The 27,392-nt window shown below is 44.7% G+C and overlaps 1 protein-coding gene across 1 annotated transcript in view; it reads right to left on the bottom strand.

Annotated features, from left to right (window-relative positions):
* The window catches only part of SYT5 (synaptotagmin 5), a 535,210-nt gene that overhangs the window by 230,856 nt on the left and 276,962 nt on the right, over positions 1 to 27,392 (bottom strand). Inside the window, exon 2 of the mRNA XM_086930314.1 lies at positions 4,993 to 5,151. Coding sequence (XP_086786440.1) covers positions 4,993 to 5,143 — 151 coding nt within the window. The 5' untranslated portion in view covers positions 5,144 to 5,151. The remainder of the gene's footprint in view (positions 1 to 4,992; positions 5,152 to 27,392) is intronic.

Below are 27,392 nucleotides of genomic sequence, written 5' to 3'. Positions count from 1 at the left end.
TGCCTCTACCTTTCAAGGTCCTCTATCTATATGTGGGTGCCTAGGGGCAAATTCAATACCACATCAACGGTCATCTCAAAACTCACAAGTAAAGAAAAAGACACTGGAAAATCCATACTGATATCGTCTACAGGTAAATCTCATTGACACAGCATAATAGTAATGTCTAAGTCAATCTGTACACACAACGTGTATTTTTACCCTGTGAATCAACGCCTTCATGCAGCTTTCACAGCCATCCTCATCTTGGAGTATTAGCCGATCTAAAATAATGATTGCCTAACATAATTGGCACCTCTATTCTTAGTCTTACACTGATTTTAAAAATATACTTTATCTCCCACAGATAAAATATTTCCCATTTCGCCCTCGATACAAATTATTGTTGTGTCCCAAATCAGCAAAAGAAACTAAAGCTTGCCGCGTTTTGTAGAATGAGCCACAAACTCACCCAATATCCCGGCATATGTCTTCCGTCGATAGGGATCCAAAGGGAGTGCGAGTATACGCTGACTCCGCTTGAAAAACTGACACTGCGTACCGTGAACCGGAAGTACAACATTTCACTTCTGGTTCAACTCGCGTGTAAATATCAAAATGTTATCAATGTCGCCTCGCCCTAACATATTTTACAAAGCACTCGATTGAAACTAAAGAGTTGTGCTTTTATGCCATTCATACCCAGTCTATTGTCTACCATTAAAGTGAAAACACTCGCACCTCACAGTACGGGTTTGACCACCAGGCCCCATAAGTTGCATTATGGGAAATGTAGTTCGAAGCAACTTTTATATGTAGGGGTTGAGAAAAAGCAACAGCCTCTTATCATATTCGTGTAACATACTCAGAACCATCTTGCACTACATGCCAAACTGCACTCCAAGTCATATGTACAGATGAATTAAAGTGAAAGGTGGGACAATATAGCTAGAGAAGTACTAAATAGAAGATAAATCCAGAAAAGGCTATTCTAAATATGTAGCAAGTGTAATTACCTATAGTGCATTCCATGGTATATCTTCGTTTAGTCGAGAGATTTGACTTTTCATGCGAAAAAACCATCTCTGTTCTCTACGTATCCAAGGGCCCCATTTTAATGTCATAATTTGGTTTATCGATGACCACCCACACAAAGTCATCCTCAGTGTGTAACTTATCAGCAAAAGGTCTTGTCATGCGTGTGTTTGTTTTTCTACACCGAAAAGCACTCCGGTGTTCCACCATCCTGTGTTTTACCTTTATGGTAGTCGTACCTTTATGTACCAATACGCACGGACACGTGATCCTGTAAATGACCCCACTTGTATTACAGTCATCGGCCCAGGCCACCTGCTTCTCCCACCAGCCCACGAATACATTTGAGTAGCTGGGGGCGAAGCAGGTTCCCATGGCTGTAACTTTCAATTGTATATACAATTGTTGCTGGAAGAGAAAAATGTGATTGCAGAGGCAAAATTTCACACATTCAGTTAGCATTTTGCTATGTTCAGCCTAATGTAAAGATCTGACCTTCAGAAAATATTCAACTGCCTTAATGCCCTGAGTATGGTCTATGCTTGTGTATAGACAAGTTATGTCCAGGACTATCATCAACATATCCGGTTCCCAATTAATATTGGAAATGATTCTGATAAAAATCCTTGGAGTCTCGGACATGGAATGACACTGTCTTCACAAGAGGGGCAAGAAAAGCGTCCACAAATTGAGGCAAATGCTCAGGTAAGCTCCCGATGGATGATATTATTGGGCGACCAGGTGGCTTGCTTGCGTGCTTATGAATTTTTGGCAGGTGGTAAAATGTTGGTAAGATTGGATGCTCACAATTCAAAAAGCGGATTTCCTCATTGTCAAGCATTCCGCGAGTGGACCATTTCAATATTAGAGCTTGATAGTTACTAACACTTTCCGTATACCTTTCCTTCGTGATTTTAGCATAGTTGTTGGTGTCTGATAATTGTCGTAGTGCTTCCATAATATAGTATTCTCTAGTCAATAGCGCAATGTTGCCCCCCTTGTCTGATGGTTTGCATATAATATTTGTATCTCCCTGGATTCTCTTAATCGCCTTTCTTTGTTCCTCTGAGAAATTAGATTTTGAAGGGTTTACTCTTGTACTTTTTGATTTCTTCACTCTCAATTGTTGTAGTTTATGAGTCACTGCTTCTTCAAAAGCATCAATTGTATCAAATTCCGTGTTGGGAATAAATTTAGATTTTGGTTTCAGCCCAGATTTCATCCCTTTTTGATTAATCCCAAAACTCTCTCTGTTAGCTATCTCCTGTGTTTCTGAGATAGAGACATCATCTGCCAATATACGCAGTAAATTTAAGTCCTCACCGGTTAATTTGTCAGTCCTCAATTCCTTGCTTTCTGAGGTTTGCATTTGTGTTATGCTTGATGAAACTCGTAATTTAAAGCATTTGAACAATTTTAATTTCCATGTGAACAGAAAAAGGTCAGTCTGTGATTGAGTATATTCAAACTTTTGTGAGAGACAAACGTGAGTCCATTTTTCAATGTTGATTCCTCGATTTTGGACAGTTTCCTTGGTGTCAGGTTTATTATTGTCAGTTCATCAGTATCACTTACTTCCTGGCACCCCTCTTGCTTCTTGTTTGTGAGGCAATACCTGTGCTTGTTGTAGCCTCCTCGTCTAGTTGTTCTCTTCTTTGTTGATTTCTCTATTCCGGATGTTTGCCTCGTCCTTCCAACTGCCAGGTTTGCCACATTAATTGGAATTCCTCATAAAAAATAGAGCGCGAGGGTTATAGGGTTATATTAATATATATATATATATATATATATATATATATATATATATATATATATATATATATATACATATATACTGAAAAAAACAAATGTTTCAGGGACGTTATAGTTAGGTTCACATTTTACCCAAAAAAAATTATAGAAATTCAGCAGTTACAATTATACTTATAGTTATACTTAACTTAAGAAGCTAAAACACATGGCATAAAGTTACTTAACGGCACAAGTTATAATAGTTTCTTCAGATAAATATAAATATAAGTATAAATATAAATGCTGAATTTCTATGGTTTTGTGTGGGCAAATCGTGAACCTAACTATATTGTCCATGTAACCTTTATCTTTTCCAGTGAATTTGTATGTTTTTTTTAATTTAAATTAATATATAATTGGGTCTACAAATACCAAAGAGGATCTGCGTCCCTAGATATACAAAGTTGTATTCCTTTAATAACTCCAAAACTATTGGCCGGAGTTACACCAAATTACAAAAAGTCCTCTTTTGGGACCAAGAGCTAGCTTTCTGCCAAATTTGGTGTTCATCCGTTCAGCAGTTCAGCCTGTAGCTGTGTCTAAAAATAGCAAAATCCCCATAGACATTGCATGGGGGCAAATCATATTTGGACCCCTCCTTTTTCTCAGCCCCCGCGTGACGAATCACTCCAAACTTTCCATGCAGAACTAGACAGAAGTAGGCTACTTTTTTGTTGTTGTTGTGATGATTCGCCAAACGGCACCAAAGTTATTAGCAAAACAAAAAACGTTTTGTCCATGGGAAAAGTTGGTCCTACCTATAACTGTTTACTGGCTGTACATATGCATATATAATATATGTGTGTGTGTGTGTGTGCGTGTAGCTCTCTCTCCTTCCCAGTCGCTTAGGATTGGAACAGGGATATTTCTTCAGGCATGCTGTATTTCCATGAAGTGCAAGGTGAAGATCATCTCTTACGAATATTTAAGAACATTAGAATATCCTGCTGACGTTAACTATGTTAAGCATAATTGCTCTAGTACCTCAGCAGTTATTCATGTGTGGATGAGTGCAGCTCCCTTGAGCTGGATTTAGCAGGCTCAACCCTCAAAACATTGTATATGCCAAGATATAGTCAGTGAACAAACCATGGAAATAGTACACAGGCGGTGCACATGTTCAGCTCTCACAACATTGCATTAGCTGCTGATCAAGCAAAGACTTAAAGTTCCAAGTGAGCATTGGGGATACACCCCAAAATTCCAAATTCTGGGGCCACACATTACCATGTAGCTAGAATATTCTGATCAAAATTAAACTATATGTTGAACGATCACTGAGCAAAATACCTCGCTTTCGCTTAATCTCTCGGCTCCCACGGACAGCACACCCTGCAATTGTACATGATACCTCCCTCCCATGGCATAGTGCCTCTCGCTCTTCCTCCTGACTACCACAGCACAATGACATATTTCATTGTGTACTCCCGCTGTTCAACCCCTGATTAAAGGGTGCACCTTACTTCACCTCAGTCCTCCTTCCTCGACTTCACCCTCCGATGTCAACCACCTCCTCTGTTATTCCCTCAGTATAGCCTCCCAGCTCCAGTAGAGCCTCAAGATGACCAGTGCGGCATACTTCGCCACACCTCTTCTACCTCCATAGCAGTTTCTCATCGTATGCCGCACATTTCTATTCAACAATCAGCACACCATCCCATTCCTCAGAGTACCTCCCCTGTTCCACTACCAGTCCAGCATCCCGTTGTACAGTGCACCTCTCCTCTTCCACCTCCAATTCAATGAAACCTCCCTCTGAGCAGTGCACCTTCCTTCTGCCTCCACCTCCCATTACACATGCTAGCACCCCTAAACCAGCACTGGCACAACCTCCTATTGTACCATCTGCCTCGTCTCCTCTACCACCACCTCAACCTCCTATGCATAGTGTACCTACCTTCTACCACTCTAGCGCCACCTCCCATTGTACAGTTTATGTATTCTCTCCAACGTCCACTTCAGCCTCTCATAGAACCAAGCACTTTTCTTCACCTCATCATATGTACTACCACTATTTTCAACCTCCCCTGGCACAGTCTACTTCCGCTCGTGCACCCCCAGCACACAGTCCCATTGCACAGTGTATAATCGCTCTCCCTCCTGTATTAACAGCATTCAACACACCTCCTTTCACATACTCTTTATCTGCTCGCCACTCCCACCCCTCAACACATAACCGGCACTTACTTGGTATCTTATTGAGTCCATTCATAAATTTGTCCTTCATGTCAGAGAAGATGTCATGCTTGGCCGGGCTCTCTGTGGCATTCTGCGTCGGCTCTGTTTGTGCTGTGGTCAGCTCAGACTCCAAAATGGCCGACCTGCGTGCCGGGTTCATCCTGAAACCTGCAGGGTTAAAGTGAGAGAGAGATATCAACACCTGAAAGAAAGCATCTGGAAGCGTTATCATTGTCGAAGGAACATCTCATGAGCGCTATCAGACAGTTTATACTTTAGGTTTCTATATGGTGATCAAAGACTGTGATATTAAAGCACAAAAAGAGAGAACGTCTAGGAATAGCCATTATTTACAGCAATACAAATGTAAGATTGAGGAGAAAATGTGTTATTGGAAAAACCAGTTATTAATATGTTGTTATGTATGGGTCTCTTAGAGAGCCTCTATTGTTTATTTCAGTTTCTGAATTTATAATTAGGCTTTCCTGTTTTCAGTTTCTATTTTTGGTAAATTCTGGTGGTGTTTTGTCAGTGCTTTCCAGTGATTTCAATACCTCAAAAAAACAGTGCTTTTCAGTGGTTACTCATTTTCGCGCCATAAAAAACAACTGACACAGTGTTTTACCGGTGTTTATGGAACGCTTTGCTTTTATTATTGCTTGCTTGCTTGATTGATGCATGATATATGGACAGTGTACTTACAGTGTATATGAGGTCCAAATACAATCTTACAAGTCAAACTTATTGTAGTACACCATACAATATTTCTTCAGTGAGTCTTTGGTCATTCGTGCTCTCTCTTCATTGGCAATTGAGACTGGCAACGCCAAAACAGCCAGTACATAATTTGCCAACTCTGGCCACTGACGTAGCTTTCCATGCCAATACTGGGGCACCTCCCTATGATACGTAACCCAAAGCTCATATTACAATAATCCCACCGCATAAACAGTAAAATTGAGTTTCCCACCAACATTTCAAATTATCGTCTTGGTTTAACTGCAAGATCACGTGGATGGAGCAGCAGCCGCCACCAAAATATTTGACTACACAAGCAGCTTCCAACATTAATGGGGAAGGGATGATAATGTGCAGGGCACACATTGAGGCGTGCTCAAATGGATAATATTCAAATGACAATAAAATGCATTGTCTAGTCAACTAAGTAGACGAGGCCTGTGTTTGGGGCTTGCATGCAGATAACATGCCATTCTGTTATGCTTTATTTTGTCATCTATTGACATCTGTCATAAACTACACAATTTCAAGGAAGCAAATGCAAATAACACTGGTCACAGCAAAAAGGGCACATGCTACAATAGGAGAGACAGCAAAACTGATGCATAGGGGAATTAAGAAATTCTCCAAGGGGTGCCTCCAATGCCCTGATCACATACCAAAATAAATCCTAAAGATACACCGAAATAAAAGTTTGTGGTTCTCAAAGGTGGGGGAGGGTTACCCGGCATGATGTAGAATATGTGCTTGTTATGTCACTATCCCCAATGGTTTGGCAAGACACATCTGTCACGAACATATGTCTACTGATGTGCTGGACATATGTTCTACCTACCTAGTGACCTAACCAGATGGGAATATTCTATCCGCACAGACACTCATATTGTATTTACTACATGCATGCATATCTGTACACAAAGCCCGTGCATTTCCACGTTTACATTCAAATCAATTTTAGAATGCAAAAAATGTATGCCAACACCATTAACCGTCACATATGGTAAGATGTTATTTTACAGAACTTCGTGCAACACAAGAGAGTGACCATGCATTCCTTGATCATATCATGAGACACATTTTTAGGCCGGATATCGCTGCAATCAAAATGTACAGCTAAGGAAAATCGGAATATTTAAAGTTCTGCAAAACAATAGAAGCGATGCGGTCACGTGACTGGGGGAAAAATACAGAAGGGGTGGCCTACGCAAACAGGAAACAACTGTCAAGGGAAAACACAGAAGGCTTGCCGTTCAGGGAATCAAATGAGCGGGCTAACCAATGCATATTGCACATGGAATGCAATTGATTATTTTATTTTATTTTATTTTTAGAGTTTTATATAGCGCAAACCAGACCCACGCCAGGGTATCAGAGCGCTTTACATAGGGTGTACTGAGAAACAATGAAAATGGGAACATTCAAAATAAGTAACAAGGAGAAACAACAATGAGAAAGCCTATTTTGAAAAACATTACAAAGATCATTCAAGTTCGTGTGGGTCATAAGTTCTTGTGGCAGCAATGATTAGAGTGTTCAACCAACACCTAAATACCTTCGAGGCAAACCAACCATGTAATCAATGGCAAATATGCACAAACCAATGGTTGGAAAAGAAACTTCCAATTAAAAAAAATCTACGAATATTTCACAAAAAACACCGTAGTCAGACAAATTTATAGAACTGTTGTGAACTAAAATGTATACAGGTGGAAACTAAAGGCCGCCTATGGCTGTTTTTATCATTTCACATTTCCTTCCACAAACAACGTATATAACTTGCCAGACTTGAGATGCTTGTTGCACGTTAAATACAACACGATTTACACTGCAGGGCACATAGCGCTTTAAACAAAGATTTCATTCATTAGAACAGATCTGTGCCACTGTATTCCCAACAAAAAAACACGCTCACGTGAATTAGAAAAAATAAATGAATTACCTTTGTTTTTTGGGGGCAGAGTGCTCGAGCTCTAGCTGTTTTCCATGTAAGAGTGTAGCTGCAGGGGCTCTAAGAAAGGCCAAAGAACAACAAAGCCTCGATAAGTAAATGGTCTTTTTAAAGACCTGCGGGTGCGACCAACAGTAAGACAGACAGCAGACTGGTGGGGCTCTGTGTGTGCCCGGGAAGCTGAATCAGCCCATCGACCACAGAATGATGAGAGGCAGAGCAGACCCTGGAAAATGTGATCGATCTGGCACTGACTCCTCGGGCCCTGTAACCCGATGAACCCGCAGAGCATACTGCTGGGGCTTTGCCAGAAGTCGGGGTGCGTTCTTCCCAGATGCAATTGAAGCTGTTGTGGAGTAAGTTTCCCGCAGGAACCACAGGGCAGACCTTTTCAGGACATTTAATCCCAACTCCGGCAAAGCGAGAAGACAACCTGTTAAGAGACGCAGCAGCAGATGCCTGACGGAAACCCTTATAGGAATAAAACCCACTGCAATCGAGGTACCCGTTCGCAGGCCTGCTTCGCAGTCCCACGCAAACGTTTACCCACGCGGGGCTGGGAGGGGCGAGGAAGGGAGCAGAGGCAGGCTGTGGCCTGCCTGTGCTCTCTGGGGCAGCATGGGTGCCCCCAATAAATGTCCCAGCTTCCATTTACCAATAAGAAATACCCCTAAAGTGTTCCGCTCAGTTCTCAGCTGTGTAAGGCACCATGACAACAGTCAGCCACGACCTGCGAACTGTCGGCGGTAAAGATAATGCCTTAAGTGAATACTCTAGTGTCTGACTCCATACCTGCCCCTGGCAGGAGGAGTGCTATCAGACCGTGCCCCTGTCTGTCGGTCTGTCAATCATGTGAGCCTCTCGCTTTCTGTAACTAGCTGCCATCCTCACAAGATTTGGCCTGTCTTGACTCTGGCTTAGGAAACGTGTTACAGTTATAAGACTCACAAATAAAGAATACATACTTAACTTTTCTCTCTTGAAATCTGTCTCTTCTTGTTTACTTCCTATCTGCCCACCCACTGCTTGCCTTCTACTTCTATTTTGTTTCATCATTTTTTATCTATATTGCCTTCTGTATTTCTTCTTTCTTGTAGTCATCTATCTATCTGATTACCCGTCTAGGTCTCTGGTTATCTATCTGTATATCCAGCTCTCTGTGTACTATCCCTCCATCTACCCCTCACGCCCCATGCTTTCTCCCCATATTTCTCGATCTTCCCTCTTTCTCCCCAGCCCTATTTATGACTTCACCCTATCTCCTCCTGTTTCTGTATGAGAATGTGCCCAGAGCAGGCGGGCAGCAAGAGCCAAATTTCGGGGTGGGGGAGGGGGCGCTAATTCTTCCAACCACGGGCAAAGTGGCTGTGAGAAGGGATGACCACACAACAAAAGCCTAATTTACAACTAAATGGTCTTTTAACGACCTGTTAAGTCCTCTGGCGCGCCTGCAATTAAATGCTTGCCAGCCCGTGAAGCTGTGTCAGCCCGGGCTGACAGGCACGACAGGGGGGGAGGGGGCTGAAGCCCAGTGAGCCCAATGGGTGTTGCGCGCCCGGCCCAGAACATCCACCCATCCTATGTGTGCCTCTGCCTACCAGACCTATGCACGTGTGTTTCTGTATCCCCACATTTACCAGTCTATCTATCTATCTTGCCTGCCTGTCTCTTCTCTATCTACCAAGCTATCTACCTCTCTTCCCCTTTCTTCGTGTACCGTTTATCTGTCGTCCTGCAGCCCCATGGCTCTCAGCAGTGCAGGGCCCGTGCTCTCTGTGCATGTGCCTGCCTGCACACCTCTGTATTGAAAGATGGGCTGTGCTTGGCTGAGGCAACGTGTGGGAGCGATGGTTGCAGCATTTCTAGCCCCCGCAGCTCCATGAACTTCTCATGAACTGTGCCTGATATTGAGACCCTGGCCCCCCCATTCTGCCGCATCCTTGCCAAGCCCGCAAAGTCATGCGGGGTGCTATCTGAGACCACCCGAGATAATGCCGCGGGGCCGGGCATCCCGATATTAGTAGCCTCACACGAGAATCTAAAGGGGGCAGCCCTGGCAGGCAGGTAACAATGCCTGAAATCAAGCGCCTATGCAGTCCTGGCAACTCAGAGGCACTCTGCAGTGAGCCGAAATCACTGGCACACTCCTGAGTGAGCAGTGAAACAGAGGAAGGGGGCTCCTCGGATGGCTGCTATGCTGACCCTGAAAACATTTCCAAAACGCACTTTTGAAGAGCAGGGCGAGTTTATACAGCTTCACCTCGGGTTACCAAGTCAGATCAGAACAAGCTCTTTGCAGAAGTAAACTTTAGAGGTCGGGTTAGGAGCCGAGCAGCTGCAAGGGTTTGAAATGTGGGTCTGTTTGACTAATGAAGAGACAAATGACTGCGCTTTCTATCCAGCGTTGAACCTTCCAACCCTTAGGCCCACAGGCAGGAATGCTGCAGTCTGTCCCTGCACCCAAATATTAAATTTATACCAGCACGCATGAAAAGCCGTCGCTGGGACTTTACACACAAAGCACTCACAGGAATCGCCGGCAAGAACAGATCAAATGCACTGCGAAGAGAAAGCGGCCGCCCCTTGCACACTGGTTGTAAACAGCGTGACATAATAGAAAATGTCTTTCGGTTTAGTTGTCCCTGTAAGTATACACTTGGTACTATGATAACATGCTTTCAGGTTTCTGAAGTTCGTGCGACTCTTTTACTTAAGCAGTAGCAAGAATGCCTCTTAAAAGAGAAAACCGTCTGCGGTACCAACCTGGTTTGTACTCCTTTGGCTCCCTCAAGTGGCCAAGCGGTGCAACAAATATGTAAAAAATCAGTGACACTCGGTTTTAAACCAGGTCAGCTGATTTTCAGTCGGTAGGGTATTATCGTTTAGAGTCGGTTAAAACCGAAATCCGGACAGCCTATTTATAATCCACTGCTATGAACTAGCAACAGCTAATAACAAAACTGGTTTATGTTGTAAGGTCTTTTCTTGTCTTCCTCCTTTCCACCCTGTCTTCCCTTCTTGTTCAGTCTGGCGACATGTAGAATATTTAATGATGTCACAGAATGTGGGGTGACTCATGTTTGTCAGTTGACTCCTGGCTAAGCTGAAGGTAGCAGCTCCTGGTGGGGCCTTCATACCATCTTACTTACTGGCCTACCTGCTCCCCTGGCTACCTACTTACCACCTCTGTACTTCAACCTGAATAAAGATTCTCACTTGGAACTACTACCTGGACTCCTGTGCCATATTTACTTTCAACATTATGGCGACGAGGATGGGATTTGTAGTGCGTGGATTTAAATTATATGGACCTATTCTTCAAATACTTGTTACAGCAACTAAGGAACCGTACAACTACTTCAAGACTTACAACAGTTACCCACTGTTGTGATGTCATAAAGGCCTTCCAGGCCAGGCTGACGGACCTCCCCGAGAGCTGCTTGTCTGCCTTGAGTGAAACCAGAAAGCACAGCAGCAGGAAATGGAAGGACAGCAGGGAATGTGGTGGGGGTACGGCTAAGATGGCAGGTACGTTTTTGTTTTAACCTTTGGGATGGATACATAACAGAGGCTAGGTTATGTATGGCTCCACCATTCCTCCTCTGCCTCTATACATCAGTTATAAGTAAGGGCAGATGATTTTGGAGGCCATAAATAACATAAAATTATAGATGGGTAATCATAGATATTTGATGCCACTCAGAAAGCAGAGGTGAAAAACATTCACATTTTATCCATCTATACCTTTATATGTTATGCATGGCTCTCGTTAGTGAATGGCTGGATTCCAATTCCATTAATTCCCTCCTTTAATGCAGCAATGGTGGGTAAGGCACTTGTTAACCACTGTTGCTATGTTACTGGAAAGCAGGGAGCACAGCTTCTGAAAGACAGGAAAGGCAAGAGAAGGGTGGAGGTGGATGGTAGGAGACCCTGTATTTTTTTTTATTTGTGACAGGGAGGAGAGACCATGTTATGTGTGGCTCCTGCATGACTCCTCTGCCCCAGCCTAGCTGTTGACAGATGGTTTTGGAGCCGTATGTAACATAAAACTATAGATGGGGAACAAGTGAACTAAGGGGATGTTTTTCACCTCTGGTTTGGAGTGACATCATAGACAACTCAAGCTTTGCTCTTGTTGTCTACTTGATGTCACTCAGAACTCTTAGTTGAAAAGACATCTCCATAATTCACTGTTACCTATCTATAATTCTGTGTATTAACAGGTGTGGCTATGTCATAGCACCAAATTAGTGTATTCAGAATCCAGTTGTTCACACTAGTGGCTCTCTACCAGACCCATACATAACATATAAACATATATGTACATGTGTATCTTTCTCTTACCCCTCTCTTGCTCACTCTCCATAAAATTATCGCAGCCTATTTGATGTCATTCAGAGCCCCTCTGTGAAAAACATCCGAGTAGTGCACTGTTACCCATTTATAATTCAATATATTGGTATGCTTGTGCAAGTCTGTTTATTTCTACAGTTAACATTAAGAGCAGTCTTTCATAGCACCTGTGTGAATGTTTTGGAAACTGTGACTGAAATTTAGAAGTAGATCATGCAAACATTTTTACCTAAACTGTGGATTTGCATTGCCAAAATGATATACTTTCCTTGACCTGGAGCAAGTATCTCGCCTTTGCTTTCAACATCAAATTACTGAAATACTCTAACAACCTACAGGTCTTAATAACCTGGACACAGCACTGTATATGGAAGAAACTGAGCAGACAATTGGAGCAGTCGCGGAGGATTTGAGACAACACTTGTGAATTTCAGTTACCGTGCATCAGCCGTTCCAAAATATAGTGAATGTCAGTCCGAAGCATTTGAATCTACCATAAGACAGAGGCGAAGTCCAAAACTGACTTTCACTCACTGAGTCAAACGATTCCACAAGGAGTTTTCTTCAGTTAGAGCCATCCCCAAAGCACTTGCGTGCTTTAGATGAAAGAAATGGGCCAAGCAGATTACTGAGTACCTGCACTTGTTTAGTTTGAAAGGGAGAGTACCTGCACTTCTCAGCATAGGTGTAATATATTTAACAGGAGCGTGCCAACAGTTCTCAAGAGCAAACAGGTACTGTAGATAATGACTACCAGCCAGTGCTTAATTTGTAACAAAAAATGTGCCTGGGCCCTTGTCAGGAGGCCACTAATTCTTGCTCTGACCATTGCCAATGCCAGTGTTGCCAATCACAGTACCAACATGTGAGAAGTTGGCCTGGTAAATGCTGTTGACTAATTAAAGTGGCATCCTGTACCAGTCCACACAACCCTTATGGTGTTTTAAGAAGTCAAAGATAACCTTGGAAAGCTATCCAAGTGGTAGCTGTGGAGAGCATCCTTCAGGCTTAGTCTTGAAGGAAAGCAGCTTGTTTTACCAGAATGAAACCTTATTGTCTTGGTTAAATGAAAGGAGAGCCACACAGCAGTTATAAAAAATATGTGTGTATTATTATAACACAATCTAAATATGTCACAGTATCTGCTACATGCAGATAAACACAAAGCACACAATACTGTAGCACAGAAACAATCATACGTAGCACTAATACACAGTGAGCTCCATGGGGAGACCAAACCACATACTAAAATAGTGGTAAAAGAACCACAACTCAAGTCTAGAGGATGTAGAAACTCTGGGACCCCAAGGAACCACCCAAGGTGAGCAAGTAGGAACCCCACGGAGGACGGGTGCAGTGATGGAACACGACCGCGTTTGCCGTACAATTCTATGGGAGAGTCGTTGTTGCAGTTTTAAAGTTTAAGGACCCTTCCCAGTGGATTATGAGGAAGCCCTTTGGATCTTAGGAGGTTGAAGAGCCACTCAACCCCAACCGTAGTACCCGAGTTACCTATCCCAGGGAAGCCAGGTTCATAGGGCTGAAGTGGTGTCGGAAACCGCTGTCGATCTCAATGGAGGACTTCAAGGAAATGCCACTGTGGGAAAGAAGAAAGGTGCCTGTTGGAATCCAAGGGTGGATTCTTGGTGAAGAGTACCTGAAAGCAGAGGGGCCAGAGTCTGGGTCATTCAGGAGTAACCAAGGGCTCTCTAGATGAATGCCCACCGATGTCGGGTGCTTCAGGTGCGTTGAGGGAGTTCTTGACTCTGCAGCCACCAGGACCAGGAGATGTTGAGGACAACTAGGAGCTGGATACGAGCTGTCCCACGAAGGATGTCGAGTGCTGATGGGTTGATATCTGGCTGGAGCACCAACAAGCCTTGACAGCGGCAACCCATGAAGATGGTCAAGAAGGGTTACGGTTCGGACCAGCCAGGTCCAAGAGACTCACTAAACACGGGGGAGTCAGGGCGAGGCTGGAGCAACCAGAGGAGCCCAAGAAAAGCAGAGATGACCCTCAAGAGGACCCACAGGCCGGAGGCACAGGAGTTGTGAGGGGACCTCAAGCAGTTTCACAAAGCAACAGCCCACGGAGAACTCAGTGTGAGGAGGCTGAAGTTCTTTGGTGGAAATGGTGCCAGAGATTGGGGCTACTTGGAGTCCAGTGCACTTGTTTTGGGAACGCCAACACGCATATGCACTTGCAAAAGTATATGGTACACAGGAGTACGGGTATTGTAGCCTCCATGAGGGATTCTGACCTCAAACTTGGTGAGAGGGCAGCTTGGACCTCCAGGGACATGGAACCCAACTCCTGTGTTGTTGGAGCCTTCAGAGTCTGCAGGAGCTCAGGATCAGCAGAATGGTCAGTTGCGTTACGGTGCCTGCGAATGCAGGGGAGTGATTTCTTCCCTTCAAGGGAGCTATCTTTGGTTGTCCTTGATGCTCCACAGGTCCTGCACGGAGCCTGTATGGTGCACGGGCACAGACAATGCTTCAGACTGAGAGGGAGATGAAGTTGGACCCAAACGAATTCCAGCAAAGTCCAGCGTGTCCAGACAGTCGAAGTTCAGTGATTTCTTGATCATAATCTTGTCCACATCAAATCTAGGGTCCTAAAGCCAGGTAAGCTCTTTCGTGCCCACGAGAGAGGGTTGGACAGAATCAGGGGACCCTCTCAGGGGAGGGTCTAGACAGTGGGAAGGTTACTCCCATGTCCTTTGTCCAGTTTCGCGTCAGAGCAGGAGCCGACTGCTCCCAGGACTGGTTTGAACTGGACTATGCACAGGGACACCAAATGAGCCCCTCATGCAGACTTTCGGTTGTTGGCAAGTGCACCCACCCAGGCCTAATACACTAAATCCTGTCTGGGAGGTGGTCACACCAAACTGTAACAGGATGCCTGCCTATTGTTCTGCCTTCCCCTGCTCGAGTTTGGCTCAGCAGCATGAGGGCAGAAATGTATCTCTGGTCGGCAGCAACCTAGGACTGGAAGGCTAGTACCTGGGACTAGTCTTCTAGTCCTACACTAGACGCCTAGTACCAGGAACACCAGTGACCTCATGAAGCTAGTTTCTGAGGTTACTGGCGTGCGGGTATGATTCTACAATGTTTGATACCAAACACTATAGGGTTACTTTCAGCCGTTTTGGAGTTGGTCATCACACGGTCGCATAATGCCTCTCTATATGTTGTAAATGGCTGCAGCACTAACAACTCGGGAGAATGGACTCCGTAGGCTGCAGAGGTGTCCTGCTCATGCATTGGCACTCTCTCACTTAGAACTAAGCACCTGCCTTCAGGATTGTCAAGGCCTGCTATAGGGATGACTTATAGGTTTTAAGTGTAGTGACCCTTAGATATAGTAAACTTATTTCTTGAGTAAGTGGTGCATGCACCAACTTACACAGGCTGCAATGGCAGGCCTGTAGATCCATTTTGCATGGCCTCTCATGGATGGTATAATATGTGCTTCAGCCCATGGGAGGCCTCTGGGGTACCTATAACCTGGGTACATGGGTACAATATACTAGGGACTGACAAGGGTACCCCAGTATGCAATCTGGAGTGTATCTAAGTACATGACATAACATGTTAGGGAGAAAGCAGATAGACTGGGGCCCTGATTAGCAGCATCCCAGTCAGACTAGTCAAAAACAGTGTAACATGAAGCAAAACGTGGGGGTAACCATAAGAAGCAGATCCTACTTTTCTACACAACACAACTACTGACATTCACACTCCTACAAGTGTGGGAACCCTGATTATTTCATGTCCCTAAAGCTATAAGAGTGGCTTGGGTGACAGGTATTTGTCATTTGTAATGTATACTGAATTAATAAACAACTGTTGAACAGCACATCTCTAAATTACACAAACAATGCCACCATGAGGCAGACTGTAATAAACGCCGGTGTTGACAATTAATTGCTGGTGCTGAGCAGCTGAAACCACCAGCTCAAATTAAGCACTGGTACAAGCACTTCTCTATTTTTATTTAAGGCACTGATTATACTCACCAACTACCTCTCTAATTAGCAACCCTCAGTAAAGCAAAAAAGAAATGTTACTTATCGCACCCTTCCTTTGGATCACGGTAAGCAAAAGAGCCTGACAGAATTATTTTAGAATACATGAACACGACAGCTTGCATAGATGAAAGGACACCTTCCCAAAAGTGTAGTAATACCCTGGCTTCTCACTTCCTATAAAGGCCAAAGAACTACACACTTTTTTGGATTAAAAAATGCTGCCAACAACTAACACATGCAAACTGTCAAATGAAAGAGTCACCCTATGAGTTTTTATCCCCTCTGCCAAAAAATAATTGAATTAATTAATAATACGTTGGAAAAAATTAGGCCCTGTCAAAATATTCATTACCCTGGAGTAATCTTGCTTAATTTCTAATATTTTCCATTATGCTTGTTATACAAAATCCCCACAATTACAATATTACACCAGTCGCATTACTTTCCCTCCAATCGGGGAAAAATCCCATCATGGGAGCCCAGGAACAACGTGAACAAACAGGTATTGAGCAGCTGCTGTTCACGTCATTTGCAATCATTTTCGATTTTTTTGTTAAAAATGCATCCTTGAGCCCAAAATTGACACAAGGATGCATTTAGTCTTTTTCCCCCTTCTCTCCTTGACCATACTCACAATGAGTCAATGTCACTACTGTGGGAAAATGCAGCGGGTGCTATACCGTGTATCTGGAAAAATAATGTAACCAGTCGAATTCAGTATGATTGTGCGACACCTGGCAGCAGAATAGTCAGAACTGAGTTACTAGGGCTGAAAAAATCTCAATAAAATCTCATTTGAAAAAATAAAAAGGGATATATTTCGTGTTTACATTTGTTTTAAATGCCAGGTTTCCATTTTGACCACATTTTCCAGATATTTTGCATAAATATGCATAAGAAAATTACGCAGATTTCAGCCACTTTCTACAAAAAAAATTATGATCCCAAGCTAATCCATAAACTCTTCCATAATTCCGCTCCTGGGAGATCTCATATGTGGCTCTATCTTCTACAGATCTGCTCTGTCTGCACTACTGCCAAACACGGATGCAAAATGTATGATCACTAATGCACCCTCCACTACTGATATCCTGTCCAGTGAACTCAAATGTGCATTTATCAAGGCACTCCCAGGAAAGGCAGATATTCACACTAAAGTTTCTGCAAATTATAGGGGTATAGGAAAGGGATGGTCTATGGCCAAACTGATAGAAACAGAGGCCTACATCCAGATACTGGAATTTATTGTAAAAATAAAACATATTCTGACTCAGACCAGCAGAGGGTGAAACAGTCAGAACACTGCGGTCTGAACCATGCGTGTTCCAACTACGCAAGCTCTACCACGCTTGCCTTAACCACGTATATGGCTTAACCACGCATATGCGTGGTTAAGGCAGTACGCATCTACCTGCTGGAAGATGGAAGGAGGAAGACGCTGGGAGGGGGTCAGAACAGGTTTTAGGGCAGTAGAAGGGGTTGGGGTAGTTTGAACGGACAGCGCAGTGGGGTCAGGGGGTTGAGGTAGTGTAAGTTAGGGTGCAGGATTTTAGGCTTTAGGGCAGTGGGAGGGGAATGGGTAGTTGGGTTTGTTTTTAGGGTTTGGCTCAGGCAGGTTTTAGGGCAGTTGAAAGGCTTGGGGTAGTTTAAGGGACGGAGCGGGGTGGGGTAGTGTAGGGTTTTAGGCCTTAGGGCAGTGGGAGGGCGATGGGTAGTTGATAAGGTTTTAGGGCAGTGGAAGGGGTTGGAGTAGTTTAAGGTACGGAGTAGGAGGAGGATGGCGGGTCGGGGTAGTGTAAGTTAGGGTGCAGGGTTTTCGGCCTTAAGGCAGTGGGAGGGGAATGGGTAGTTGGGTTCGTTTTTAGGGGTTGGGGTAGGTTTAAAGCAGGGGAAGGAGTTTTGGTAGTTTAAGGGATGGGGCGGGGGCAGGGTAGTGTAGGGTTTTAGGCCTTAAGGGAGTGTGAGGGGAATGGGTAGTTGGGGTCGTTTTTAGGGCTGGGGGGTCGGAGTAGGTTTTAGGGCAGTAGAAGGGGTTGGGGTAGCTTAGAGGACAGCGCAGGGGGTTGGGGAGGTCGGGGTAGTAAGTTAGGGTGCAAGGTTTTAAGCCTTAGGTTAGTGGGATGGGAATGGGTAGTTGGGGTAGTTTTTAGTGATGGGAGGTCAGGGTAAGTTTTATGGAAGGGGTTGGGGTAGTTTAAGGGACAGCACCGGGGCAGTGGTGAGGATGTAGTCGGGGGAGGCGGAGAGTGGTGACCTTGGCCACACATACCCCATTACCATTTGTGCCTATACCACGGAATTTTGTGGTAAAGGCATGCATAGGAAAGGAATGTGTGATTAAGGCAGATTCGTGGTTGGGCTGAGTGGAAGAGCCATGCGTGGTATAATCATGCGTGCTTCTATCATGCAACCAGCAGAGGGGCTGAATCTTTCTTAGTTTATACTATTGGCGAGCTCAAAACAAAGACTAATACTAGCGGGGCAGCTTCATTGATTCCATCAGACTTGTTCGAGTCTGAGGCTGTCTGTCTCCCAATGATATTATTATTATTATATTATTATTCGAATTTGTAAAGCGCGCGGCTACTCAACAGAGTGTCCCGGTGCTGGCAGAGGGAGGACAGGATGCCATGACGGGGCCAGTCATTAAAAAAATGTGTTTTAAGTTTCTTCTTAAAAAGTTCAACATTGTCTATCAGCCTCAGGGACATAAGGAGACTGTCATAGATTGACCAGCCAGCCTCGTTCCTGACAAAATAAGTCCAAGTGTTCTCCTACGACCATGCTGTACTACCCGTTAGCATTTAGGGCTCCTCGGGGATCCACCATCTCTTTATTTTTCAGCACCTTCCATCGTCCTCTGCCAGGTTTGATACAATACTGTCTTATTCTATAAGTTCACGCAGATGACATTTACATCCTCTTGAAGTTCCAAAGCCTCGCTGATACTATACAGTCAACGCCTTCACCTAAGCATTGAGAATACTGGGGTGAGAGTTAACCACCTGATACAGAAGGCAAACTCTTAGATCAGGGACTTAACTACTTGAGCAGGATATCCTTCCTGGCCGACAGATCAAGGATAGGAACCTAACCTCCCCTCAATGGACACAGAAAAAAGTCAAGGAATCTTCTTACACGCTGGAACCCCCAACAAGAGACTGCAGCAAATCTTCTATGAATATGCTCGGACTCCTAAAACAGGATTCTACCTACCACCGGCTTGATTTGAATTAGGCGTGGCTGATAACCGACATCACCCACTTATCTAGCTATTTCTTCTCGAAAACAGATAGACCCACTTTTTTATCTAGCCGTTAAATCACATAAGTGTCTTGGGCAAACGCAGCCTCAACCTGGCTCATGCCCAGCCCTTTCCAAGGCACGGAGGCAGGTGGTCATGGAGTGGTCCCCACTGCCCACCCACAGCACCTGCTGTGCACCGATGCCCCCTGCACAGCCACCTCTCACCACCCACCCCGCACCAGCTGCTGCTTCCAATAATAAGACATTTCCACAGAAGACCCGGTGCTCCACAATGTGATTGAACAAAACTGGGTAGCATGCCCACCATAGCATAGTCATGGCCACTGGACTAATACTACTCAAACAAATGATGGACGGAATGCTGAATAAATCATACATTTACCCCCAGTCAAGAGATCTGGGTTAAATCCATTGTTCTTTTGCTCACCATGCCCGACCAGTTTAGACCCAGCCATATGCAAATCAGTCTTGACCCTGTGCCTCATGGGAACAGTCCAGACCGAACTGTTAAGCCAGGTCCTTCCTGGACTGGAAACAAGCATCCTGGGACCGGTTTCTGGGTATAGAATGCTTGTTTCCGGTCCATGGAGGACCTGGCTTAGCAGTTTGGGCTGGACTGTTCCCATGAGGCACAGGGTCAAGACTGATTTGCAGATGACCAGGTCTAAACTGGGGTGGCATGGTGAGCAAAAGAATGATGGATTTAACCCAGATCGCTTGACTGGGGGTGAATGTTTTGATTTGTTCTGCATTCCGTCCATCAATTGTGTGTCTTCCACTGGACTAATGCAGCAGAGGAGGACCGAATTATGCAGCAGGGTTTACTAAATTATGTGGCAAAAAAGGTAATTATGTGGCGTAATATAGCACAATTTGTGGCAGTATTACTTAATTATTTTACATTTTTTACACGTTAACACTATCTAGGCAAGGGATACACCTCATTAGTATCAGTTGAACTCCTACATAGAGCAATCTGCTGCTGAAAGATGAGCAGTTCACCTTGGAAAATAGTCTTCCACTGAGGGACGAGACATGTGACAGTGTTTCTAGTAACTTTTGATTCCTTTGAAATAATTATGTAGTTGATGATGAATTACATATCAAGTGTGGCAAATTCTTGTGTGGACAGTGGAAAGGCCCTCAGTTGCCTAATTACATATGTCCAGTGGCTATAGTCCATTGAACAAAAATTTAGATTTTCAACTAAAAATTCTTCTATAACATTAATGCAGATACCACCACAGACAACACAACCAGAACATAAATTAGGAACTGATCCATACCGCCCAACTGTCCCCACATAAGACATTCATCAACTACGCACTCTCCCAATTTGTTGTTATACAAAATATCATTTATTGAAATACTCCTGATAGCAATGCAAAATAGTTCATTTGGTGCAGTGCAATACTAGCATCAAGCACTTTGCATTTTACTGCTGACAAATTAGAATCCTGCAAATAGCGTTTTCAATTGACAAATCTAGTTACTGCCAATCAAATCTCTTGAAGTAATAAGGCTAACTCTACGTCACTGAAGTCCATTTTCTAGCACGAGGATGAAGCAACACAGTAGATATTGCCCTTTACCATTGGTGTCCCAAGGATAATACTGAATACCGACAATTGAATAACCAAATTATGCATTTTGTACTCTTCCAAGGGTAGTGATAAGAAGCAGTCGAGGCGCTACTTACTGCGAAATGTACATGCTCAAGTGTTTGATTGTTAATGGTGCAAGCAGGATACCAATGCATCTAAACTGCAAACTGCAGTGAGAAGGAGCACAACGCTTGTAGTGGGAGCCATGGTGCGGAAAATCCGTTTATTTGCGCTGTTATCATTGCTTTTAGATGCAAATATCAGGGAATGTGGACTTTGGGTTCCCAGCAGGCAGCCCAGTCCCTCAGACATGCCAGGTGGAGCCTGCTTCAGCCGGCAGCAGCTGTGCACACACAGACTGTGGCTAGGCGCCGTGAAGGAGAGGTGCATTGTGGGGGAGGGAGGAGCCATGTTTGATGTGAAGATGTTGGTTCAAGCATGGGTGGACAGTGAAGAATTTATCTGCAATTTACATAGCTTGTCATGTCTGCTCAAACTTGCGAACCCAAACGAGGAATTTGTCATAACACCATTTTATTGACAACGCTACCACGCTGCAAGCCTGTGGCAAGAATCAGGGTCTCATCACAAGGACGAGTATGTTAGTACTGAGTGAATGTGCTCATTTATTTTAGATCAAAGATCATGAGGGGGGAATGAACCTCTAGATAATGTTAAGCACATGCCACTGTCATTGCACAGACAGTCTCCCTCCTGATGGAGGATGTGGTATCACTTGGAGAACGGGACACTCAATCGACAAAGACCCGTTGACGACGCTGTCCATCAGATCACGCGAGCAAAGATACACATACACTGCAGGCCGCGACTGCATGATCGAGGGTCTCAAGAAGACTGTTATGAGAGACTCTGGCAAAAGGACATACGTGGTTTATTCCACCTTCATGATCTTTGGTCTCTTCGAACAGGAAGCTGAATGAACCGATTCTTCTTTCTCCCCCCATCTTCATTTAAATATATTTATTTTAGCACACACTGCAAGTGGAGACACTTCTAGGCGGGGAACAGCGTTTACAACGCAACTTTTACCACGCAGTACCTTTACCACGCAACTTTTACAACGCAAGTCGTTACAACGACTTGCGGTGGGGCCACTGTAGGATAGGGAATGAGTAAGGGCCTTCTGTGAATACCAAAATGACAGTAAGTTTAGGATTTTGTCCTAAGTTAGTTCTGTGAATCCGGCCCACAGTGTGAGGTTCCCTGCACTGGCTTTGAGGATTTCAGCTGCCTCTTCAATCATTCCTCGGGCACCACCCATACTTGTACTGCCCCACAGAGGGCCTAGAAGGGATGTATGTGTTACTACGCATGCTTTTACAACGCATGCCTTTACCACGCAGGTTTTACAACGCAAGTCGTTACAACGACTTGCGTTGGGGGGCGCTGGATAGTGAATAGTTTAATTTATTATTCCAACTCCAGTCCCCGTGGATAGTAGGGAAGGTTTTGGATAGTAAATTAAACTATTAATGAGTGAGGGCCTTCTGTGAATATCAAAATAAGTAAGTGACTCAAAATGAGTAAGTTACTCAAAATTAGTAAGATACTCGTTTTGGTATTCACAGAAAGCACTTTCTCATCAATGAGTAAGTGCCTTCTGTGAATACGAAAATGAGTAAGTGCCTTCTGTGAATACCAAAATGGTAATAAGTTTAGGATTTTGTTGTAAGTTAATTCTGTGGATCGGGCCCCGTGTGAGCATGTGCCTCAAGCCTGCTGAGATAGGCAAAGGAGCGCTGCCAAGGCAGGCATAGCAGACACCATCATTGACCCGGGAGTGAGTAGTGACAGGTAGCATGACCCTGATCAGGAAAAAACATTGCAACCTATCCTACTGTGGTTCATCCACCCAAGTGGGCAGTGATCAGCAGCAACTACAGACCACCTAGACCTTGTTGTGAATCATTTTATAACAGCGCCTTAAATTAGGGTCTGGTAAGTGCGATTATTTATTTTATTTATTTATTTTCGAGATTTTTATTGCGCAAACAAATACCCGAAGGTGTCTCGGCGCATATGGAGGCTAAAAACGATCAGACAGCAACTTACTGGTTGAACAGCCATGTTTTTAAGAGCCTACGGAAGCTCATCAGATTGGGGGCAGTTTTAATCGCCAATGGCAATAAATTCCACAGTTTGGGTGTAGCCACCAGAAAGCGCCTATCTCCCCATGTAGCAGTTCTTGTGCGAGGCACTGGAAGGAGGCAGGTGTTGGCGGATCTAAGCTGCCTCCTGGGGGTGTACAGCTGAAACGCTTCTGTCAGAAACTTAGGTCCGACGCCATGCACTGCCTTATAGGCAATACAGAGGGCCTTACATTTAATTCGGCTCTCTACTTTTAGCCAATGCAGATGACGAATGGCGGGAGTAGTGGACTGGCGACGGGGGATGTCAAGAAGAATCCTTGCAGCCGCATTCTGTATGGACTGCAGCTTCGATAGGACGTGTTTCTGAGTATTTAGAAAGAGGGCGTTCCCGATTACATGCTGTTTCCGTGTCCTGCGATATTGGATTTACTGGGTGCAGAATCGCACCTGGTTAAACTAGACGTGAGTTCATCGCACCAAGAATTGGCATGTTTGATAAAATTAAGTATGGGATTAGCATGCATGCGCAAAGTATCCTGAGTCTGAAAAATCACGCAAATCACAAGAAATACATTATTTTTAGAAAAGTAACACAAGACTTTGTGCTGTAGGATAACAGTGATTGGTCATTAGAAAGGCTAAGACCCCCCTCCTTCATCACAGAATGGAGGAAACAACTGGCAGTCATTTTCTTATTGCTTTCCAAGGGGAAAGTTTACTTTTTGAATCCTCAGCCTTCCTCTTATCGGGAGACTTTTAGGATTCACATTTGTGTTGGACTCCCACCCATGGATTCAGAAAGATTGAGGAAGCACCCATTCTCAGAGAAGGAGCTTCAGGTTTTGGCTGAGGAGGTTGTAATGGAGGAGCTGTGTCTCATGGGAAGCTAATGGTGAAAACAGCACCAAAAGTGAGGACTGTAGCAGAATATTACTAACAAAGTGAATGTGATTTCTATCGAGCCTAGGGTGGGTTCTAAGAAGAGGTTTCATTACTTCAAAATGAGAGTAGGAAATCTCCTTTCAAAAAAACCGAAAAGCTGCCTCGCCATAGGAGAGGGCCCTCACCAGTCCTGACATTGGGGCAGTGGGAGGAGGCGCTGTGATCCGTTATACACCTCAGCAGGATGAAGGGCATTGCTGAAGCCACAGTAGCTGGAGGAGCAGAGGAGCCAGGTAAACCAGAATGGCTACAGCTGCATATAAAATATGGTATAAAACATTTGGGTATTTTAAATGCTAACTTTGAAACACCTGCATTGTATAATGTTATGGGAATATAGCATGCAGAGTTACATTACATGGGCTTTTTCTAACATAATATTGCAGAATATAAATGTACATTTAAATGTTTTATGACAAGTGCAATTTACATAATTTCAGTTTTTAAAGACTTAAAGCATTACATAGGTCTACAAATGTTTACTAGAAAACATATATATACATTCATACGTCCTTCTCTATATATGCTCAAAGTCACTATGTGGTATAAGTGCCACATGAGCATAGTACAGGGCTCCAAGGATGTAGGAAATCCAGCTAGGGCATAAAAGGTAGGCTTTGCATCATTCGCTCTTTGCGGGTCAGTAGGAACAATAATGTGTAGTGGTGCTAGTTGGAGTAGGACACCTGTTACCTGCTTCAAAACCTCGGAAAAGGGAGGTCGTGCCATCCGTGAAGAATGCTCACTGACGCTTGAAATACCCCTGAAGCAGAACAAAATGCAGCACTGCCAGCATCTTCAAGAGTGGTAGAATGGCGGCCCTCATTCAGATATTAGACTGTATATCAGCCCCTCTTGCATTCAATAAACTGAGGGTGGTGTCCACGTCAAAGCAATAGGAAGTAAGAATATTTTCCATGGACTTCAAAACTGACCTCAAAGTTCTGCTCCTTCAAAGGCACTTCCAAAGTTAATTCATACCCTCTCTATTATCTGAAGGAAGACCTTTTAGTATAGAACATTTCTATTCTCCATGAATATGGAAGTGCCTTCCCAGTGTGTTCTTGTGGTTTGAGAGTCTGCCATTTATTGCAGTATTACCCTTTTACCTGTGTTTGGTACTCCTTTGTAACATGCACATGTCACTTTTCTCTTGTAACACACTGTTTTGCTACCTCTTACATTTTGTTTGCTTTCGATACTTGCACAAGTGAAATCAGATTCCCAGACCTGAGGAGGAAGCCGGGTCCTGGAGGTACGCGATTGTTTTTTAAAACTGTGTAAACTTGCTTTTAATTGTGTTGCCTGATAACCTTTAAACAGCTTACTGATCTCTGCATCCCACCTTCTTACCACGCAGCCGATTGAGCGCTGCTGCGGTAATTGTTTGGTCTCATCCAGCGGCCGCCATCGCAGGCGTGCTCGCTAGCCACGCCCCCTTGAGGCCACGCCCCCTGCCCCTTTATAAAGCGCCGCTTTGAAAACATTGTCAGAAATCAGATTCCCAGACCTGAGGCGGAAGCCGGGTCCTGGAGGTACGCGATTGTTTTTTAAAACTGTGTAAACTTGCTTTTAATTGTGTTGACTGATAACCTTTAAACAGCTTACTGATCTCTGCATCCCACCTTCTTACCACGCAGCCGATTGAGCGCTGCTGCGGTAATTGTTTGGTCTCATCCAGCGGCCGCCATCGCAGGCGTGCTCGCTAGCCACGCCCCCTTGAGGCCACGCCCCCTGCCCCTTTATAAAGCGCCGCTTTGAAAACATTGTCAGAAATCAGATTCCCAGACCTGAGGCGGAAGCCTGGTCCTGGAGGTACGCGATTGTTTTTTAAAACTGTGTAAACTTGCTTTTAATTGTGTTGACTGATAACCTTTAAACAGCTTACTGATCTCTGCATCCCACCTTCTTACCACGCAGCCGATTGAGCGCTGCTGCGGTAATTGTTTGGTCTCATCCAGCGGCCGCCATCGCAGGCGTGCTCGCTAGCCACGCCCCCTTGAGGCCACGCCCCCTCTTTCTCCTTTATCATGTGCCTGGGCAGGAAGCGCAGCGGACGAGCGCAGCGGGAGCGCCGTTTGCGCGCCGAAGGCGCGCCTAAGGCAAGCCCGTCTGCGCCCGTCCGCGCCTGGACGGGCCCAGGTACCAGGCAGAATGAAGAAATCATCAGTTACTCCTCTCTAGAGTTGCATTCTCTGCACTATCCCGTTCCTCAACCACTCGACCCGTCCACTTACGCCCGCCTAAAGGCAAGCAACATCCTTGCTCACCATCACTCACAAGAACCGACTCCTATCCTTTCTCTAAACTCAAAAAATAATAATCCCCCCCCTAAACCTAATCTCCGGACCCTCCGATGTCTCTATCTTAACACCAGATCCCTGGTCAAACACCAACTTGACATATTCCTGCTCCTGAAAACGGATAGCCCCGACATACTCTTTCTCACTGAGACACGGCTCACCATAGACTCCCTGCCAGATATACTCTCGGCCTTACCATCAGACTATTACATCCTGTCTGCAAATAGAAAACCAGGTAAAGCTGGGGGAGGTGTCGCCGCTATTATTCACAAAGACCACACATTTACCTCCTCACCCCCCTAGACCTACCAGACACGGATAACCTAGTTATCAAATCCGACACCGAGACAGGCACCATGGTGCTAGCATTGATATACCGTCCACCCACATCTATGCCTTCCTTTCCTGCCTCCTTGTCTGAGCAAATATTATTATTATTATTATTCCGAGTTTTGTATAGCGCCTGGTTACCAATAGGCATCCCCGCGCTTATCAGAAAATAACACAGCTACAAGAATGCAAGGATTAAACAGAGAACAAAAACGTTTTTAAAAGTTTACGAAACCTGAAGAGACTGGCTTCGGAGCGCAGTTGTAAGGGCAGTGAGTTCCACAAGGAGGCCACATTTATTGAAAACCTTCTGCCCCCAGTTCTTGCCTTTTTCACCCTGCCAACCTGAAGGAGATGTTGGTGGTCAGAGCGGAGGGAACGAGAGGCCTTATAGGGCTGGACCATCTCCTCAAGAATAGGTGGACCCACCCCGTGCAGGACTTTGTGGGCGATGCAGAGTGACTTGAATTTCACCCGGTCCTTCACAGGGAGCCAGTGCAGTGCCCTCAACGCCGGGCGGGCAGATTGCCGCCTAGGGAGACCCGTCAAAAGCCTGGCAGCCGCGTTCTGCACTTGCTGCAGTCTGTTCAGGGTAGATTCAGGTGCGCCCAGGAAAAGCGCATTGCTGAAATCCAGCCGCGAGATGATAAGTCCCTGGATGAGAAGCCTTCGAGTGGCCACTGGGAGCAGGGGCAGAATCTTCTGGGCTGAACGGAGCAGGCCAAAGCACACGCCAGCAGTCTTTTTGGCATGGGTTTTAAAAGATAGGTCCTGCTCCA

Source organism: Lissotriton vulgaris, chromosome 7 (assembly GCF_964263255.1).
Source record: "Lissotriton vulgaris chromosome 7, aLisVul1.2, whole genome shotgun sequence".
NCBI lineage: Eukaryota > Metazoa > Chordata > Amphibia > Caudata > Salamandridae > Lissotriton > Lissotriton vulgaris.
The sequence above is the reverse complement of the archived record's forward strand: the minus strand, read 5'-3'. Positions and strand labels throughout refer to the sequence as shown.